This window comes from Molothrus ater, chromosome 5 (genome assembly GCF_012460135.2).
Source record: "Molothrus ater isolate BHLD 08-10-18 breed brown headed cowbird chromosome 5, BPBGC_Mater_1.1, whole genome shotgun sequence".
In the NCBI taxonomy this organism is placed as follows: domain Eukaryota; kingdom Metazoa; phylum Chordata; class Aves; order Passeriformes; family Icteridae; genus Molothrus; species Molothrus ater.
Window position 1 is genome coordinate 42,087,955 of NC_050482.2, and position 20,122 is coordinate 42,108,076.

At 32.9% G+C, this 20,122-nt stretch overlaps 1 protein-coding gene across 1 annotated transcript in view; it reads right to left on the reverse strand.

Moving 5' to 3' along the window:
• The window catches only part of CEP290 (centrosomal protein 290), a 44,809-nt gene that overhangs the window by 6,893 nt on the left and 17,794 nt on the right, over positions 1-20,122 (reverse strand). Inside the window, exons 25-45 of the mRNA XM_036400727.2 lie at positions 19,757-19,930; positions 18,454-18,565; positions 17,469-17,674; positions 15,824-15,975; positions 14,746-14,857; positions 13,527-13,982; positions 12,289-12,453; positions 11,957-12,064; positions 11,744-11,878; positions 10,828-11,091; positions 9,615-9,722; positions 8,843-9,033; positions 7,854-8,067; positions 7,527-7,664; positions 7,196-7,417; positions 6,528-6,644; positions 4,988-5,133; positions 3,981-4,136; positions 3,272-3,395; positions 808-936; positions 443-529 (exon numbers count right to left, since the gene is read on the reverse strand). Of these exons, the coding sequence (XP_036256620.1) occupies positions 443-529; positions 808-936; positions 3,272-3,395; positions 3,981-4,136; positions 4,988-5,133; positions 6,528-6,644; positions 7,196-7,417; positions 7,527-7,664; positions 7,854-8,067; positions 8,843-9,033; positions 9,615-9,722; positions 10,828-11,091; positions 11,744-11,878; positions 11,957-12,064; positions 12,289-12,453; positions 13,527-13,982; positions 14,746-14,857; positions 15,824-15,975; positions 17,469-17,674; positions 18,454-18,565; positions 19,757-19,930 (3,516 nt within the window). The remainder of the gene's footprint in view (positions 1-442; positions 530-807; positions 937-3,271; positions 3,396-3,980; positions 4,137-4,987; positions 5,134-6,527; positions 6,645-7,195; positions 7,418-7,526; positions 7,665-7,853; positions 8,068-8,842; positions 9,034-9,614; positions 9,723-10,827; positions 11,092-11,743; positions 11,879-11,956; positions 12,065-12,288; positions 12,454-13,526; positions 13,983-14,745; positions 14,858-15,823; positions 15,976-17,468; positions 17,675-18,453; positions 18,566-19,756; positions 19,931-20,122) is intronic.

The following is a 20,122-nucleotide window of genomic DNA, read 5'->3' on the forward strand; positions in this document are numbered from 1 at the left end:
TTTCCCTTTAACTTTGGAAATACTATTCTATTAGGGGAGTTGACAATAGCTAGGGTAAAATTTAGCTGTGTCACCTTCTGTAGCACAAGAAACAAAAACCTTCGTTAACAGTAACTTACCCTTTCTACACCTGCATCAAATCATTTACATAAATACATGAATATAATTTTCATTATTATGGTTGTAACTGCTATTTATTGTACAAATATGCTTCTGAAGGTAACTAATGCAAATGACAAAATAAGGCCATGATAATGCAAATATTTAATAGTCATTCTAATGGTCCTGTTAACTTAATGTCATTAATTCATTATAGCATTTTGTCAATAAAATAAACAAGAACAATTCCTGTTTCGTTTTGGTTGATTCCAAATTATTTCACTTCAATAATACTTAGCTGCTTTTTTTTTCATTTACTTATGATGAAAGTTAGAACACTCACCCCTCTAATGCTGTTCAGCTTTCGTTCAGCTTCTGCTTTCTCTTTTTTGAGAAGTTCACACATTTCTTTTAAGTCGTCTACTTGGTCCTACAAAGAAACAAAAAAAAAAGTAATAAGCAACTTAGATCTCAAATTGAGGTGAAAAACTGGTGAACAAATTGCAGTGGTTTTACTTGGAAAAATTTAAGAGAAAGCAATTTCCCATCTCAATGACATTTTCCATTATTTCTACTAGCTATTCAACCATCTCTTCTTCTGTAAACACATGAAAAATTTACAGTACATACAGAAAAAATATCCATGTCTTTGTAAGCAATTCCCTGACCAGTGTGAGGGTAAAGGGGACTAAAGTAAGAAGATGTTACCTTTAGTCTTGGCAAATCTTTATTGGCCTGCTCTAGTTGGAATCTTAGCTCAATGTTTTCAGATGACAATCTTATATTTTCCTTTTCTTTTTCTCTTCGATACTGATCACTTGATCCTGTTCCTGATGTCTTGAGAAAAGAGGGGGAAAAATTATTATTAAGTGGTAATGTACTAATTCAATACAACTATCAGTTGTAGCTGATTAAGAGCAACAGAAAACTAGTATTTTTCACAGAAATTAAAAAAGAAAGCATTATTACCAGTTTTGATCTAATCTGCTTTGTCTTTACCAACTTCTCCTACATTTCTTAAACTTGCTTAACCTTTAAGGGAAGTTTACAGATCAGTATAAATCAGTAAACATTTTGTCGAACCAAAATTACTTCTCAAACTATTCTGCAGAAGTAAACCTCAAAGACTAAAAGATAAAGAAGATACTGAATGAAGTAAGCTGTGAAACAAAAACCAAAATTTTGTCAAACCAAAATTACTTCTCAAACTATTCTGCAGAAGTAAACCTCAAAGACTAAAAGATAAAGAAGATACTGAATGAAGTAAGCTGTGACACTCTACCTGGGAATAGCACCTAATTTTAAGGGTATACTCTGATAGTTTTTTAAATAAATAGTGCATATGTCATAAGAAATTTCAATTATGTCAAACGGATCAGAGAGCAAGCCAAGAATAGTAGTATGTAACTCTCATTGAATCTGTTAGTTCCCAAAATCTTAAGTCTATCCATGGAGGATAGTGATTTCAACTACACAAAGACAGCTTTGCATACTTAATAGTGCCAAATGAAATCATTGTGATACAGTAAATTATTATGCCTGACTAGTAAAGAGTAAAACCTTTTAATAACTTAATAATCAGTGGTTTGGATTCATTTCTTTATCACTAACTATAGCAATCAAGTATTTGCTTCATTAAAGCATTTTTTTAGTGTAAATAATAACATAACTCTCTTAAAGAATGAAAGACATCAATTAGCTCCATGTATCTTTAGGGTTATTTGTAAACTCTGAATCAAAATTTTAGAATTGACAGTAGCTTACTTGCAAGCTGACATGCATGCTATCATGAAAGTAATAAAATTTGCTTTATGGACCATTTGGTGAGTACTTCAATATCTCTGCAGACCATGCATAGGAAAGCACTGCATTATCAAGATCAAACTATTCTACTTCTACATCATTTGTACTGAAGAAATGCTAGAGGGCCACTACAGTATCAAACCTCGGGCATTTCACAAAATTCTGAGGTAGTTTCAATCCCTTCTGTACAGCTTGGGTCATTTTCCTGTTTATTCTCTGCAGTGTGTTGATTCATTTCATTATTCATATTTATTTTCTCTGCTTCACAGTCATTAGCTTGATTAGGAGGTTGCCCTGAATCAGACTGATTGCAGCTCATTTTGTCAGCATCAGGCTCCTCTATACATTCTTCTTCATAGACATTTGACTGCTTGAAGATTTCTTGCTTCCGCTCTTCTTCTTCATGTTTCTCATTAACTTTTCCATTTTCAGGCTGGGTTATATTTTCTTCTTTTTCACCACAGTTCTCTTTACCAGCTTCAGCTATAATTTTGGTTTTCAGTCCTTCCCTAGAAATCTCTGTGTCCTTGCATTTCTCACCATCTTCAGGGTGCTCTTCAGGAGACCCTCCTCTGCTTACATCTGCAGCAGCCTCCTGGACTTCATTAGGCAGGATGCATGCTTGCATCCCTGTGTCCTCATCTACTTCACTGCCATCAGTAACTCTATTATTAGTCTGATGTTTGATTTCAGCCCTATTTGAAATAGATTTCTTGTGAAGGAAATTCAGATACTTTTGTTTACTGACAGTGATAGGAACAGACTTGGTCAGTTCAGTTTGGTCACGTGTACTCTGAGTCAAGTTGAAGACAGAGTGAAGCATGAAAGAAAAGCAGAACATAGTAAAAGAAAACAGGAAATAAAGGAAACTAGAATGTACTAGTTAAATCTATTAAGTCTATTCTTGAAAGATTCGGAAAACTTAATAATGCAAAATTTGCAATGTAAGCAGCCTTGTAAAAATCAAAGTGGGACAAAACCACCTAATGCAACTGAAATGAAGATCAGTATTTCCCCAAACTCTGTGCATCATTAATTTTAAATCAGTATGTAATATAAAAGTAGTCTCTCAGTTGCAGACTCATGTTTAAAAAGCTATTTTTTTTATTTCTCCACATATGCTAGGATGCTGAATATTTCATCTTCCACCTGTAGGACACAGAAACTTTAAATTTTGGGGATTTGGGGTTTTTTTTTGTGTGTTTGGTTTGTTGGGTTTCTTTTAAACCACTAGAAGTTGAGTATATCATATCCTGCTGTAGGATACTGTCGTTAAATAAAACCAGCTAAATGACATAGAATACCAAATAGAAAACAAAAACTTTTCCTAAGTAGTATTCTGTGTACTATGGTTACATAATTAACTTACCGATGGTTTCAAAAACGTCTCTCTTGAACATTGTTTCTGCAATGCATGAAGTTTTTCCTGCAGGTATTGATTTTTGAAGTGTAAATCTTCTATAACAGAGTCTCGTGGGATTGCTTGCAGTGTTCTACATCAAAAAATGAATCAAGCCAAAACAAATAGAAAAACACCCCTTAATGTAAAAGCATTGTGAAATTCTGGATTTCTACACCGGATTTTCCCGATGTTTCTAAGCTAGTTATTCTGAATCAACATTGGCCATATTTCAACTAATCCTAATGAATGGAAGATACTTGCTTTGTCAAAAGGAATCCACTCTTTTCAGATGTATACAGTTTCTATTACTCAGGTACATTATCCACTGTGATAGTGGACAACTGGTTAAGCACTTCCTAACTGCACTTAGCAGTTCCAGTAACTTTCACCAGCTCTAAACTGCAGTTAATTTTTTTCACAATACAAGCCATATGTTTTTCATATTATTTAGCTTTTTAGAATAATGAGCCAATGCTGCATATTCTCTGAACATGCACAACTGCTCCCAAATACTTTTAAGTTAGCTCATCATGGACTCTAAGAAGAAATTTTAAAATTCCTATTTCTTTCTCCTTCTTGAATTACAGTTTGCTTATTAGAGACTATCTCATTCCACGAAATTCTTTTACTAATTTAGACTTCTCACTGTTTTATATTCTTTTAAAAAGTCTCCCACCTCAAGTGAGCAACTTCATTTTCTAACTCTAGATTCCGTTTTCTTAGTTCTTCCACTTCTCTTTCAGTTTCTGTGGCTCTTACTCCAACAACACGGTCAACAGTAACACCAGTAGTTTTCAGTTTCTTCTGCAGAGCAACTTTCTCTTTTTCACTCCTGCAACATCCAGTAAATTTACATTTTAAAGCTTATTTGCTAAACTGCTCTCTTAAATAGAAAATATTTTCTGTCTTAAAGAATCACATTTGCATTTTATCTGCCAACTGAACCAAACCCCCTTTTCTATTTAATAAGGTTACTGTATAGACACTAAAGCCTTACCAAAATCTCAACTCAAAGCCCAAAAAAAACCAATGGACGTTAAGTCAGTATCATGCACGTCATAAACCACTTGTTATTCTTGCCTTGTTCTATGTGAAATTCAGGCAAGGCTTGCTAAGAATAAGAGCCATTTTGAAGCAGTTTCAAATCACAATTTACAAACAGCTACAATCACCACCACCACATCTTCTATCAGTAAAATCTTGCCATTACTTCACTGAAGTAAACATCTGCAGAGCATATGGACATATGGTTGTTTCCTGAAAAGGCTTCCACCTCACAATCCTAGAACTGTCATTACTGCAGTAACACTGCAAGTATCCAGTCCTAGCAACCTGATTAAATAACACCACTGTGAGAAACAGACTGTCTTGATAAAGCTGTTATTTCCTTTATGAGAATCATAGAATGCCAAACCAGGAAGCTTAATAAAGGACTTAAATTAATTTTATCTCAAGACACTTTCTTCTAATGAAGGTAGTTGGCTTCCAAAAGGGAAAGGGTACTAGAAGAGTCAGCAGCCTGCTGCTTGAAAATTAACTAATCCTTTTAGTCTCAACAGCAGTGTCAAATTCTCGCCATCAATCTTATAAACATAACAAACTGCAATAATTACTGTATGTCAAACATGTCTGGATTTCTCTTATGTCATTATTTTGTAGCTGAATCAATTAAAACCAACTCACTTGGTATAAATTTCCTTCAATGTATTCAACTGTTTGGATAAAGCATCTGCTTCTTTTTCCTTTTCCCTCAGTTTGTTCCGCAATCCTTCCATTTTGATTTGCCATTTTTTACCTTCATCCCATCTAATTATTTCCTCCTTGGATGTCTGTGAAGAACATAAAGAGATTCTGTATTCCCCTTTGAATTCTTCTCTTACAGCAAAACAAGCAAACACATTAGAAAACTAAGAATGATATATTCTTCATTTATCAGATCAAACCAGGAAGCCATAGCAGGCATATTTTATTTGCCATAGTTAAGTAGCAGGTTCAGCTGGATACATTGCTGCGATTGGTGGATAAAGCTACTGCAGTTGATTGCTCCTACCAAATTTGTACTTGGATTTTAATATTCATTTTACAAAAAAATAAGTGAAGCATTTCATGAAATTAGAGGTGCTACTGCAATGTGTCCTTTTACTTCAAATTACACATTAGATTTAAGACAAAGTAGGTTTTTTGTATGGCAATTTACAACAGATCTGTCTTCTACAACTCACCAAGGGCTTGCTTGCCCCTGCTGCAGAACTTTTTTTTTTCTACAAGAAATGTAATCTCTACTTAGAGTTAATAAGTCAGTAACTATAAATTACACATTGGTTAAAACCTGAACCAATAGAATCACAAATGGCTACTGAAAAATCACAGTCAATATTCCTGTACGAAATTTTTGGTTTGGTTTGGGGTTTTCTTTGTTTATTTTTAGTTGGAATTTTTCTTTCTCTGGTTATTCCCTGTACTTCATTTTCTGGTTTTGTTCTAAACAGTTGCTGCTATGAAGCGATGGAATGAAAGGAAAATCATGGAAAAAAGGAAAAATGCATGCCAAATCTGAGAAAAATACCTCAAGACACAAAGCAACAGGTATTTAAAACATTTCAAATTAATTGAAAGCATACGTGCAGTTGTAGAGTAATATTTCACATCATACATCAATAGTCTCTCATTACACAAGTATAATATAATATTCCAGCATACTTAATAACTAATATGAGCAGCCACTAATTAGTTACTGACATAGTAACCAGCAAGAAACCAGCAAAAAACTTATAAATTAACATAAATTAATTAATTAACTCTAATCACTCAGACTTCTTGTATGTGAAGATCCCAATTGTCAAGAACAATCACTTATAGAGACACCATCCCTTTTAAGATTCACTTTTTTGCTCCTCAGTATTTTATGCTTTTACTATTGCATTGATTTCACAAAAGACATTTGGCAGAACTCATGTAATCAATTTCACCGCTACCTAAAAAAATCTTAGTTTTCTGAGATTTTGTAGAATTAAACATCCATTAGAAAAAGGCAGGAAAACATTAAGATACTAAGTAACAAGAGCAGTAACAAAGAGCATGGGAAACATGAGAAGTTGCAGCCATGAAACTGCTTTTTTTTAATCAAGTTTGGCTGGTAGGTTTTAGAAGAAATAGGGAGAGGTGAACAACCTTGACCTCAGCTGATGAGCTCTTTCAAAGCCATGATATAAATATCACATACCTTGTCCTCTCTTAGACCCTTTTTTTCTGTTTCTTCACACTTTTTCTCAAGTTCACTTTCCAACTTTTTAATTTTTTTTTGAAGCACATCTATCAGATTTTGTTCATCTGCTTTGCTCTGAAAAATTACAAATTTTTACAGCTTCAAGTTTAGTGACTACTGAGATTTTTTTCTCCAAGCAAAAAATAAGGATTTTAATTCCAAATTGGTAAAATTAGTTTAAAACCTAAATGATATTTTTAAAATTATCTTTAAATTATTAAAATATTGGAATGTAACTTTTCCCTCTGAATTGAATAATCAGCAGCAAGTAACTGAATTTTAAAAAATAGATAGATGACTCTTTCGTAAATCCTTTCTTTTTCTTCTAAAAGGAGAAATAAGGAGAGCCAGGAAGAAGACAAAATATCATTTTTCCAAGAAGCTATGAAAGTGGTTATTCAACTCCTCAGACTCTTTCAAACATATTTCAAGAAGTACATAATTTCTTTTTTTTTTTAGCTGAGGCAAAGAAACAAGCTAACAGCTTACATGTAATCTGGCTGATTAGGAAAAAAAATAAATTTTTTAATCAAGTATAAGATACTTAAATCTTTCATCCCTCCAGACCAGCTCATCTATACAGAAACTTGACCAAGATCAAACATAGTTTGAAAAGTCACTTCTACCTGAATGCTACTGCTTAGCCTCCTAATCCGGTTCTTCAGTTCTTCATTTTCTTTGTCTATTTCCTTTTTTTCCCTCAATATTTTAGCAAGTGCTTTTTCTTTCTTCTGAAACTCTTGGTTTAACTCATCCCTTTCATCAGATAACAAAGCTTCCTTGTTTTTACTTATTTTAAGGTTCTCTGTAAGTTTTGTAATCTGATTATTCAGTTCCTCTATCTGTGTCTGGAAGGAAACAAAAAAGTCAGCAAAGGCCCCAGTTCAGGTTGAAGTCCTTTTCCCTAACTGCTGTAAAACACAACAAAGCAGTACAATGGCATTACCTAGTACTCACCATAAGCCCCTTGGTTTCTCTGTCAACAATCTCCTGCACATTCATATATGCCTCTTTTTGTGACACAGCAGAAATAATTTGCTGTTCAGCATTGGCAGTCATTTCTGCTCGGAGCTCTAGAAGTGCTCTACTCAAAGCCTGAAAATAATTAATTCAAGTTTTTTTGTAAGTGAAGATGCTGCTACAAAACAAGAAAAGGCAGTTATATTTTACTCTGACATGTTATGCAGTTATATTGTATCTCCTGCTCAGCTATACAAAGAATTCTTAAGCATTATGAAAAATTTAGTCGTTAAGTGACATAGAGATTAATTTTTGTTGACTAACTTTGTGCTGGTTCTCTTTTATGGCTAACTGCCTCTTCAACTGTTCCACCAGGTTTTTCATTGTTGCTGTGGGTGCTCTATTATTTGCTTCTTTTTGGACCTCTAGTTCAGCTTTAACATTTGCCAATTCCTTCTCCTTCTGAGATAATATGTTCCTCAGTTCATTTGCTTCTTCTTTGATTTGTTCCACATCAACTGTGTGCTTTTCTTGAAGCCTAATAAAAAAATAAGCATGAATAAGGTACAGTGTAATAATTAAGTTAGCAAACTCTAAATAAATCACAAAGGACACAACAACAACAACAACAACAACTATTATTATTATTATTATTATTATTATTATTATTATTATTATTATTATTATTATTATTATTACTATTATTACTATTATTACTATTATTACTATTACTATTATTACTATTATTATTATTACTATTATGAAAGAAAAAGACACTTGGATTTGGAAACAGCAAAGAAAGACTGACTCAACAATGGCAGCCCCCATTTAATAAGAGAATTATTCATGAAGGTCAGCAAAATTACATTAGAGCGTTGTTAATTTGTATTCCTGGCCCTTACAGGTAAAGAAAGCATCATATTTTTTTTCCTTGTAAACATGGGTTAAACTTTCATGAGTTTAAACTTGCTCAGCAGTAAACCCAAATGGATGTGTCATGGGGAGAAAAATGACAGAACACAAGCCAGCAAGTAATGCAGTACCTTAAACACAACTTTCTTTTTCATTAAATGGCACAAAGCTAACAACTAAACAGCATTTTTCCAAGCCACAGTATTAGCCCCAGTGAAGGGCTAGAGATTAAAAATAACTCACAAATGCCAACTATACTAATGCATTTGAGATTTTCTTTTTCAGCTAAATCCTAAAGTCAGCAAAAACATGTTCCTTTTGATAGATCAGTCCTGAAGCAGCGATACATAATTGACTTGAACCACTCCAATGTGCCTTATATTAATAGTTAAAAAACTTACTGGGCTCTGATTGTCTCAAACTCATTGATTTTCAATATAGTGATTTGTTTTTGTTTCTCCAAATCAGATGATGTTTTCTTTAATTTTCCAACAAGTGAAGCAAGAGAATTATCCTGTTCTGCTACAGTTTGCTCTAAGTGATGAAAATATTTGCTGTTGGATAGGGACATAGAAGTCTTTTTCCCTATTTCCTGTAAAACACAACAAATGCAAATGATAAACATTTTAAGCTTTAAGCAAAAGATAAGCATTAGTGATGCATTTTTAACTCATTCCTAATATAATCAAGAATTAATAGCTACCATTTATTTACTGGGATGTGATTCTTAGTTCACAGAGAAATGGGTCAGGCTGGTTTGAAAAGAGCTTTGTACATCTAATGATCAACAGAATACAGCAGAATACAAGCTTCACCTTATCATAAGGGGCAGAGAGGAATTTTGAATTGAAATGGACTAGCTTAATATAACCACACATTGAATGAGAAGAATACAAAGCAATATATAACTTCCTCCCCTAGAATTCTCTATAAATTAGGATGATATGCAAAGGGCCCATATATACTGAGGTCGTAACTCTGTTTTGTTACAGTTGACTTCTAATGCCTCTCATGTGAAATCTCTCAAAAACAATGCAACAATTATAAATCAATCACCATTTTATTTTTCCTGTCACTAGTTATTACTCACTTTTGACTGCCAAACTGTTTTTTCCAGCAACAAAGCAAAAAATATAGGAACAACTTCACAAATTCTACAAATACACGACTCACCAAAGCAGCCGCTTTGAAGTTATTAAGGGAATTTTCAGTGTACAAATCTAACTTCTGGTGTAGAATTCTTAGGTCTTCCTCATGCTTCTTTGCTATTTCCTCTTGTTCCTGGTAGTTCAAAATAAAACTCTAGTGATGTACATTATCACAGAAAGTTATGAAACTGCAGTGCCTTCACGTTGTTTGCTCACTCATTGCTCAATAATGCTCCCCAGATTTTCCTCTAATTCTGCAAGTTTTTAAATTCTTTTCTTCTAACTATAATAAATTATTTTCTTTTTTCCTTTTTACACTATTGGGGGAAAAAAATCAACTCTTGGAGTTTTAAACTAAGTAGCAAGTAGTGTGGTGTAACAGCACGGAAGCTGAAGAACAAAACAGTTGGTGCTGGTCTTCACCAACTGTGACTATCAGTACGGACAGTAATTTCCATACCAGGTACATTTTGAGTTTATGTACCTTGGAATATAGTGTGATCCCATGGATGGAATGCTAGCACACAGAGCACAACAGGCTCATTTTAAGACTGCATCTTCTGGGTGTTTTCCAAACAAAACCCCTTGATTTCTCCCAAAAGAAATAGCTCCATGTGTTAACCAAAGTACACTAAGTGAAGATGATAAAATCTGCTTTGGAAATGTGCTTCTGATCTAAAACCAATGCATGTTTGGTCTTGAAGTACCTCTTTGACAAAACATTTATGTTTTAAAATACACTTTATGGATATAAAGAAAAAACAATATGAATTATACTTAAATAATATAAAGTATTCTTAGATACACTTTTTGTGCTTTAAAAAATGCTTTTGTTTAAAATATGCTTTAAGAACAATGTTACACATAAATGTATGTCTTTCTTGTACTTCTGAAATTCACTGCCAATGCAATCCAGAGATTTGCTGCAAATACTGAAAAATCCCAAAGAAATATACAAAATAGACTGAGACCACTTCAGCGGAAATTTAATTTTCTTCATGTCACACTACTTTAAATCCTAGACAGACATTATATACATAGCCTCTTGACTAAGTAAACTTACTATTCTAAAAAGCAAAAAAATTCTATATGAACTTTCAACCTATAAAGTAAGTAATTGTCTCTGTTCTGTGTGAGATCAGAAACTTTTATTTTTAGATTTCACTAGCAAGGAGAAAAAAAGAATCAACTAAAACAACTTGAAAATGGAAGAAATTTCAGAAAAAAGGTTTAACTACCTCTCTTGCTTTGGCAAGCATATATTGGTATCTTTTTAACACTTCCTCCTTTTGATTTAATCTTGCTTGCATATTTGCAATGGTTTGATGAGCAATTTTAATGGCATGATGGTACTCTGGGTCATCTTCTTGTTTGCTTAATTCAGAAATTATTTTCTCTCCTGATGTTGCAGGTAATCGAAGTCTTAATTCATTTATAACTTTGTCTCTTGATATAACATTTTGTTCAGCTTTCCACAGAGCCGTCTCCTTTTCTTCTAATTTCTATAACAAAAGGCAATTTCTGCATTTCCAGAATTCAAACACTGCAAAAAGATCTCACTTTTCAAGAAATGTACCAGAAAGATTTCTCTAAATATACTTATAAACACACAACACTTTGTCCTGGGATCTGTCTGTATGGGATTACTATTAGATTAAAATGTCCTAGAATATCATTACTATGTATCATTATTATGTATTATTTGCTTGGCACATGACACTCAAACAACTCCTTTTGTCCTACCAAATGAAGAAGCTGGTGTTTTACAAATTATTTAGGAACCACAAAGTCTCTTGGGTAGCAGAGTAGCAATTTAACAACCCAAGATAAAAGTATTTTGTAGCACTTGCTAAACTTAACTATGCATAGTCAACTGAATTTTGTACAGCAAGACTAAATGTATTAATAAAACATTATAAAATTCTAAAGACTAAATGGATTAATAAAAACATTATAAAATTCTCCTGTATGATTTTTTCCAATGGAAAAAATATTTCATTTTACTCATGGTATGATTATATTATTTACATTTTCTGAGTGTTAAGCATGTCTAAATGACCTTTTAAAAAGGATATTTTTCATGGGGAAAAAAAGTAAAGGCATATGGAAACACAAACTTTGTCACGTTGAATTATAATTTATACATTAAATTACCTCTTCCAGTGATCTGCAGGTTGCCCTAGTTTCCAGTATTGTTCGAATATATTCCTGAATCTTTCTTAAAGCCAACTCAAGTTGTTGTGGGATTGGCAAACTAGGGTCTGGAACTGAGCCTGTAGCATCTTCAAACTGCACAGAAAGATTCATATTTATGTAATCTGACAGCTCTGAAAAACATGCTTATGTGCCTACTTTTAGTGCATGTACCTTTAAAGCTGTGCTAAGTATTTCAGTTTGTTGATGATCATACTGGTCTAACTGGCGCTGCAGTTCTACTTCTCTCTGGTCCCAAGCCATTTGCCTTTCTTCATGAAACTGTAACAAATGTTTGATAGAGGTAGTTTATTTATTGAAGGCAATGGGAATTTTATAGAAAACTTCAACTGAAAAAAGAGTTACCAAAAAGTAAAACACTCAAATAAGCTATTAAAAAGGATTATAAACCTAAGATATAAACACCTGTGTTAAAAAGCTATTAGAAAATCAATTAGTAAAATAAGGAATAGTATATTTTTTCAATAGCATGCAGGAATATATACCTTGTTCTGCTGTACAATTTCTTCTTCCAGGTTACTGATTGTACATTCATATTCAGAAATTATATTACGCAAATACTTCACCTCTTCTTTTTGCTTGACTAATTCTCGACTGAGTTTAAGTTCCTGCAGATGGAGTTCCTCCATTTTCATGTGCCATACAATTACCTTGCAATGAATAACACACAATATATTATAATTTACCATAGGCCTAACTAGATTTGGCTTCACTCGTTGGCTTTGAGGCAGGATGGAACTTCTCAAACTAACTGGAAGACACATGCTCTGCCTTTTTAAGCTTCTTTGCTTGTCTTGAGAGAGGAAGCATGACAAGAGTATGAAACAGCAAGGGGAATGACTGATAAGTGCAGCAGCCAACTGGAGAGGCAACAGGTTTCCCTTACACTGACAAAAGTGCATTGCAAACAATTTTCAAATGATTGAAGTTATACCTTATGTATCTGTCCAGACTGAACAAAAAAAAAAGTATGCAAGAAGTTTGGTTTGTATTTTCTAAAAGAGCAAGAGAATGCAAAATCATTAAAAACTGTATGTATTCAAAAAAATGTACATGTACTAAAAATAACAGACATACTTTTGTCAAAATGCTCTAGAAAAATATTTGAAAACTGACTTAAAACTATAACATGCCCAGAGCATTACAAGCATTGCTTACATGCAGACAACTTTAGTCAAAACAGATAGAACCATAATATCTAACATACAGTGATCTTGAAGAGAAGTGAGAAAACATTCTTAAGATTTCAGGGCGGCATTGCTTACAGTTGCAAAATATACTTAAGCAAAATTTACATAAGCATAGTAACATTTCTAACCATACTGTCTAAATTACTGCCTCTGGATTTTTTTAAAAAACATATGGATCTGAAGTGAAGATTTCACTGCAAGCTTATGGGACAAAACTTCAGAATGCTAGTTTGTATTTCATTTATTTCATTATTTAATTAGATTCATAATTTAATTCAATTTAATATAACTGCAATTATAGTTAGCGTCTAGTTCCTATGTGCCTTAATTGGGCACAAAAGCAGATAATTAGTACATATACCTCCACTGACTTTGACAGAAAACAAAATATGACAACTCCCATATTCTAACAGTGTATTTTGAAATCAGTAAGTTTTACATTAAAACATATATTTAGAAAACAAACTAAACTGAAACTAAATTTAAATGCAGATCAGATAAGCAAAGCTATTCAAAGCTATAAAATCACAAACCTTTTGAGCTCCTCTGCTATCCTTCAATGCGCTTACTAATTCTTCTAAACTTTTCAGTTTCAACTCCAGCTCTAAAGCTCTGTTTTCTGCATTTCTACGCTCCTGCTGGGCATACTGAACTTCTTCCAAGATCTTCAGTTTGTCATTCTGTAGCTGAATCATTGTTTTAGAGAATTTTTCTTGCTGTGCTAAAGGCAGAGCACCACTAAACTGTCGCCGCAAAGACTGAACTGTCTGTTGTAGATGTTTGGCTCTATTTCTTCCTTCAAGTCGGGCAAAATATAAGGCTTGATCTCTCTCATCAAGCTTCTGCTCCAAACGTAGATTATGGATCTCCATCTTCTGGAGTTTCAACTTAAACTTCTCCAACTGGTCTACAGCAACAGATTGACTACCTTGAAGAGCTACAATATCTTGATGCAGTTTTGCAATAATTGCTTTTTCATCTGACTGTGCCTAAGAACAAAATTGATAGAACAAATTTATTTTTCATTTTAATGCAGAATATGTTAACCCAGTTTATACATAAACAAAAACAAGCTATTTTTAATATATATGTGTTATATATTGTGTGTATTATTCCACAGAGAAGAGTAAGAATCAGCCTCTAACAGGCTTTTAATTTTTCCACTATTGCTTCTACAGCCACATTTTAGAAGTACACCTTTTCACATACTTATCTTAAGAATGGTGTCTTTCCAAAATACCAGAAACTGAGGAAGAAATATGTACCTAAACTTAGAAAATATGATAATGTTAAACCTGACACAAGTGTTGGATTTAAGGTCTCAAACCATTTTATAATGTGAAACCAAATTCCAATAAATTGTTTTAGCTAACAACAAAACTGGTAAACCTGTTGCAAACCTTCAATATTTACAAGTACTTTCTTGCTTGTGAAAAATGATCAAACTTTCCTCACCATGAGTTTTTCCTTGACCATGAGCTATTGATGATACAAGAATGAATATTATGTAAACAATATGGAAAAAGGTCAGCATCTGTAATAGCTGCACAGCTAGAATGCAGTAAATAGAGAAGGGAATAATTAATGTAATATGGAACTTTTGAAAGGGTATGGGCACTACAAGGACTAGCTTGCTAAGATTCTTCTGAAATACTTTTGATGTTTTCTAATTCATTGCAAAATTACTTCATTTCTTCTCACTCCAGGGAAAAAAGAATCCAAAGTGCAGTTTTAATAAAGGTTAAATTTTACCTGATAATCTAAAATTTGCATTCTAAGATATTCCACTTCTTTATCTCTGTATTGCTGGCGTGCCTCCAGAGCTTCAACTTGTGTTTGTGCTACATCAGACAGTTCTCTTAACCTTCCAGGGAAAACAAGAGTATTGTGTCACTCGAAACCAGTGAATAACCTATTATGTTTTTCTACATAGAAGATACTAAGAAAAGTTATGTTTCCTCATATCAAAACATATTTGGATTTCATTCATTTCAACATACTCTTCTCTACTACTTAAGAGTTCTGTTTAAGAAAATTCTTCTGTGTTGCCTCTCAACTTTTTCACAGGACATTTTCTTATACACTATACAGAAGTTTACTAGCAGTAACCTATTCGAGGAAAATAATGACATGGGTTTTTTACCGGACCTAATCATCTCTGTCCTCTATTTCTCTCCTACTTCAGGATATAAATACTCAACATTTTATAAATGCTCAAAACATTTCATTCTCAATTCCCTTCTCTGCTTCCCCAAATTTAATAACTTACTTGCAGTGCCAAAAATCACTGCAAGTATCCCAATAGATTTTTCTGGTTTAGGCATATAACAGGATTACATTAATTACTCAAAGACAAATGTTCATACCAACATAGCTAAAAAGCTCCAATTTCTGCAAAGTTAATCTCTTCTAAGTAAATGGAAATCCTCCCTCCTACTGTACCTTAATGTTTGAGATATGAGTCTTTCAAAGAAAGGACTGCTTTCCAATTAGTTCTACGAGATTTTCATATACAGAACAGGGGTTGTGGCACAGAAACAAAATCAACTTTAATTAGTGTAAAAATACTAGTATAAGTATGTACTTGCACGCTTACCCTATCTATCCCAGCCAGCACTTAATTCCTTGTTCAAATTAAAGTGAAACAAATTGCATTCTTTATAGTCAGGAATTAAATGTTTCATTTTCAACACTAAATTTGGCATGTTTATATGCATTGAAAACTGCATGTAAGTCATACACAAGTAGTGTATCATGTAAGGCTAGTATGCCCGAATTTTCACACATTTCTGAACCTACTTAATTCAAAATTTATAAATGCAAGACTTACTTTGATACTTCAATCTTGAGCTCCATCTCACGCTTCTCTAGGTCCATAATTTGTCGTCTATCTGCATCACTTACTGCCTTACTTACACTCTTTGACAGTTCATCCCTTAATTCCTGTTCCACTTTCTGTGCCTCAAGATTGATTTTGGTGAGCTTAAAAAAATCAAAACCAAAAACAAACGAACAAAATGGTATCCTAAGCACATAACTGCTCAAACTCAGCAATGAAATAGGAGCACCAAAAGTATTTTTTCTTTTTCATTACAATTTTCATTACAAAACACAGTTAAACTGTGATGAGGTTGTGTTCAAAAACCAGTTTCCCTTACTCTCTGCTTAAACATCTTTTTTGTTTGCAGGATTTCATGCACATAGCAATGGATACACAGTTTGGCACAGAAAAGGATTCTAAACTAAATACAATTTTTATTAGTGAATTTTCTTAAAACGATTACTGCAACTTGCTCCTAAACTAAAATGAAAAATAAAAACAAATTTTAAAAAAAGACTTTAAACACTTTGGGAAACGAACAGTCCTATATATTTATATACTGTCTTTTACTGTCTTACTCTCCTCAGAATGGAGGAAGACCATCAGACCTAAAGTATAAAACTATCACAAGACAAATAATATATACAAAAAAGAATATGAAAAATGTGACACTAGGGTGCATCACCTAAAGCATTCCTTATAGAAATAAAAGAACTCATCCCATCAGAAAAGGCTTCAGCAATGCTGCTGCTGAAAAGCTTTATACACTTTCAGTTACTCCATCTCCCAGATTAAATCAAATCAAAACAATGTAACAAACATAACTAAAACAACAGAGAAACAGGGAGTCACCCAACAGCAATCTAAAATAGACTACACTCTAGCAAAGGACAAGGAGTGGAAATTAATACAATCTATCTTCATTCCTATCAATTATTCTCTTTCAGCCCTTGTGCTTAAATTATAGACCAGTAGTGTCACAAGAACAAATCTGTACAATTGCTATAAATAAATTTATTGTAGTAACTATAATAAAGTCTCCTGCTAGCAAAAAATAAATTTCTATAAAAAATTCAAAAATGAACAGTGCAGATGAAAAAACCTAACAAGTTTAAGACCGATAGGCCAGGAATACTGAGCTTCATTAGCTTCAATGGCACATGACTTCTATTTCTGTACTATAGACAATGTGTGGCATAGGATGTAGCCAGTCTGTAAAAGAATCACAACACTATCATTTGCACAAGTGATGTAAAGTTCTAACCTTTTTTTGAATAATCGGTAATTATAATGAAAAAATTATAAGGAAAAGAGATAATATGGATTAGACAAAAGAAATAACAAGGTTGAAACAGACTTTTTTCTTGCAGTCCACTGACAAAACTAGGAAACTATCTGTCAAGATGCTCATCATGTGTTGTATTATCAACTAAATTTTAAAATAAACTACTGACAAAATAATTAGTTCTATTTTTACCAATGTCTCTCATATGCAAAATTGCAGCTCTTAAAGGCTACAAAACCATGTTTTGCATCCTAAGTTTATTTATACACTTAATTTATTGACACAAATTGATATAAATAATTTTTGAAAAGCTCAAAAATATGTTTTTAAGATGTATCAAATTAGGTTGCTAAATCTCAGCAGATTTACCTCAGCAAATTTTGTTTCCAATTCAAAATTACGTTCTTCTATTTGCTTTACAGTACTCCTTAAGTGTTCATACATGCGTTGTGAATGCTCTGCTCTCTGTCTTTCATTTAGCTCCTTCATTTCCAACATTGTGATTTTCTTAGAAATGGACAAAATCTCACTGTTGGTTATTGCTTTTGTGACGTTGTCCATGGCATTGTCATCCCCTACAAGAAAAAATATTTAAATTTAGACATACACAAACTGATTCAACTATGAAAATTATTTCCACCATGAAACCAAAAAGGAGTTTTGCTTTATCTGTGTCAAGTAAACTTTAACATCTGTGCATCTGGATGCATGGTTATCTTGCCTTACTTCATGTTTAAAAAGTACGTAATTTGAATAAAATACTACTATCAATTATGAATGCATGTATTTGCAACCATGGTTACTGAGACTGATAGCTATTTTTAATGTAGCCTTTCATCTTATGCTTAATACAACTGGCAAACCTTCAGGAAATTTAATTTAAAATCTGTAGAAGAAACAGGGCTGAATAATGGGAATGAAATCTACACAAAGAAACCCCACCCATTAGGAAAGAATACTTTGTTACAAGGCATGAAACCAGCAAAATGAACTCAACTGTCTTAACAAACTCTGAAACACCATGACTGACAATCAAGTTAGACAATATTAAGAAAAAAAAATTCAGGTGATGTTGCATTAAAAGCTTTTAAACTCTTGACTCAATAACCTAAGAAAGTCAAAGTGGAAGAGTTTCATTAGAAAAATACTGAACTTGCTTTTAGTGAAATGAAACTTACAAACAAAAAAAATTCAGCACGAAAATGGACATCACTACTGAAAGACATAAAATAATTATGATTTTTTTTATTTTTATTATTTTAAGACACATCTATTTTATAATATTTTAAAGTATTACTTTTATACAGGATATACCATTTGGTGTTTAATGTTGCAATATAACTTTCATACTTGCCCAGTTTAGTCATCTGCTCCCAAGCTTGTTCTACAGTGTGAAGTTTTTCTTTTGTGATCTCCAGTTCCTTATTCAGTGCAGTTATCTGTGCTTTCAAGGATTCATTCTCACGCTATATGACAGAAAAGTTACAACAGAACAGCAAACTATTTCATTGTAGCAGATTTCATCTTTAGTATCTACGAAATCTTTTAGATTAACAGACTTTACTTTTGTGTGACCTATAAGCTACATATATAGCAACAGAAGACTGTATGTTGTAAAGTGTAATATGCTTGTCAAGTGTAAAAATACTAGTCTTTGTCCTCTGTATCTTCCTGTCACAGCTAGTCAATAGTGTGAGTATTTATTACCAGCAACTGTGATTCCTACAGTGGCTAGAATTAGATGAGAAAATCTTTGTCATACTGAGCACCTCATTAGCAGTGGGAAAGAAATACTTCTGGAGTACTTCATCCCACAAAGAATACTTCATCTTGCACACAAATACCTCTTTGAGACAGATCACATTTCTTTAGTTCTTTTAGGCATCTGACGCCAAATGTTACTTTTGTAAACGTTCCTTCACTCCTCCAAATAGAAATACAAATTTCATTAACCAGTACAACAAATTAACCAAATACAAGTACATGAACCAGTAAAACAAATTGAATACTTCATAATAATTTTCAATTTTAGTTTTCTGGACACATTTTTAGTTGATATATTATTCTCTAGCTCTAGGAAGATGCTGAAATAGGTAATGCAAGTTTTCATATGCACAAAATTCCATAAAATAGACATAGGAGTCCTTCATTCTTTACCACCCATGAAAAGTGAGAGGAAGTAACATATCTTTGAAGTCAACTTCACAGTTCTTGAGAAGAAACTCCTTTTTACTTCAGAATAAAAGTTTCACAAGAAGAGTTAAATATTTGCAGTACCTACAATATTTTGCAAGTACATTATGAACAATCTTTGGCATCTTTTATGAAGTGAAATTAAATGCTTTACTCTTTTTGGAACTAAACATTTCATTCCTGGGAAAGCTGGAAAGTAGTAAGAGCACATACTTTGAGAGTAAGCTTTCAAAGTGCTTACATTCATTCTACTTTCCTTATGACCTCCAAAACTGAAGATGATAGCAAACATTCCTCCTGCCTGTCTGATTTTAGTAATCAAAGAACTAAAAATAATTTCTGTGAGAACATATCCAAAGCTTAGTTTGAAGAGCAAACAAACAAATAAACAAAGAACCAAAAGGAAATGCGTTTCTGTCTGCCCATTTTTTCCCCTTAGGGTTAAAATGTAACACAAACATTACCTCCATGTGTTCCATGTTTGTTGTCCGTTGCACGAGCAAATTATCTTTTTGTAACATCTCTCTGTATTTAGCAGTTAATGCATTGTACTGCTTATTGGCCACTTCTAGCTCAGACAATGGCACACTATTGTCTAGCACTTTTTGCAGAACTGCAATCTTAAAGCAAGCCATTTCCTATGAAAATAATCAACACAATAGGTTACTAAGGTCACCTAGAAATTTAAACATAAAACTACTCCATGTAAGAAGAATAATAATTGAGTGCTTTAGATATTAGTTTATTTTTCTAAATTATTGTTCATCTTCAAAAATCACCTGCAATACACATTGACAAAACTTCTCTGATATTCCAACTCTCTGGGTAAT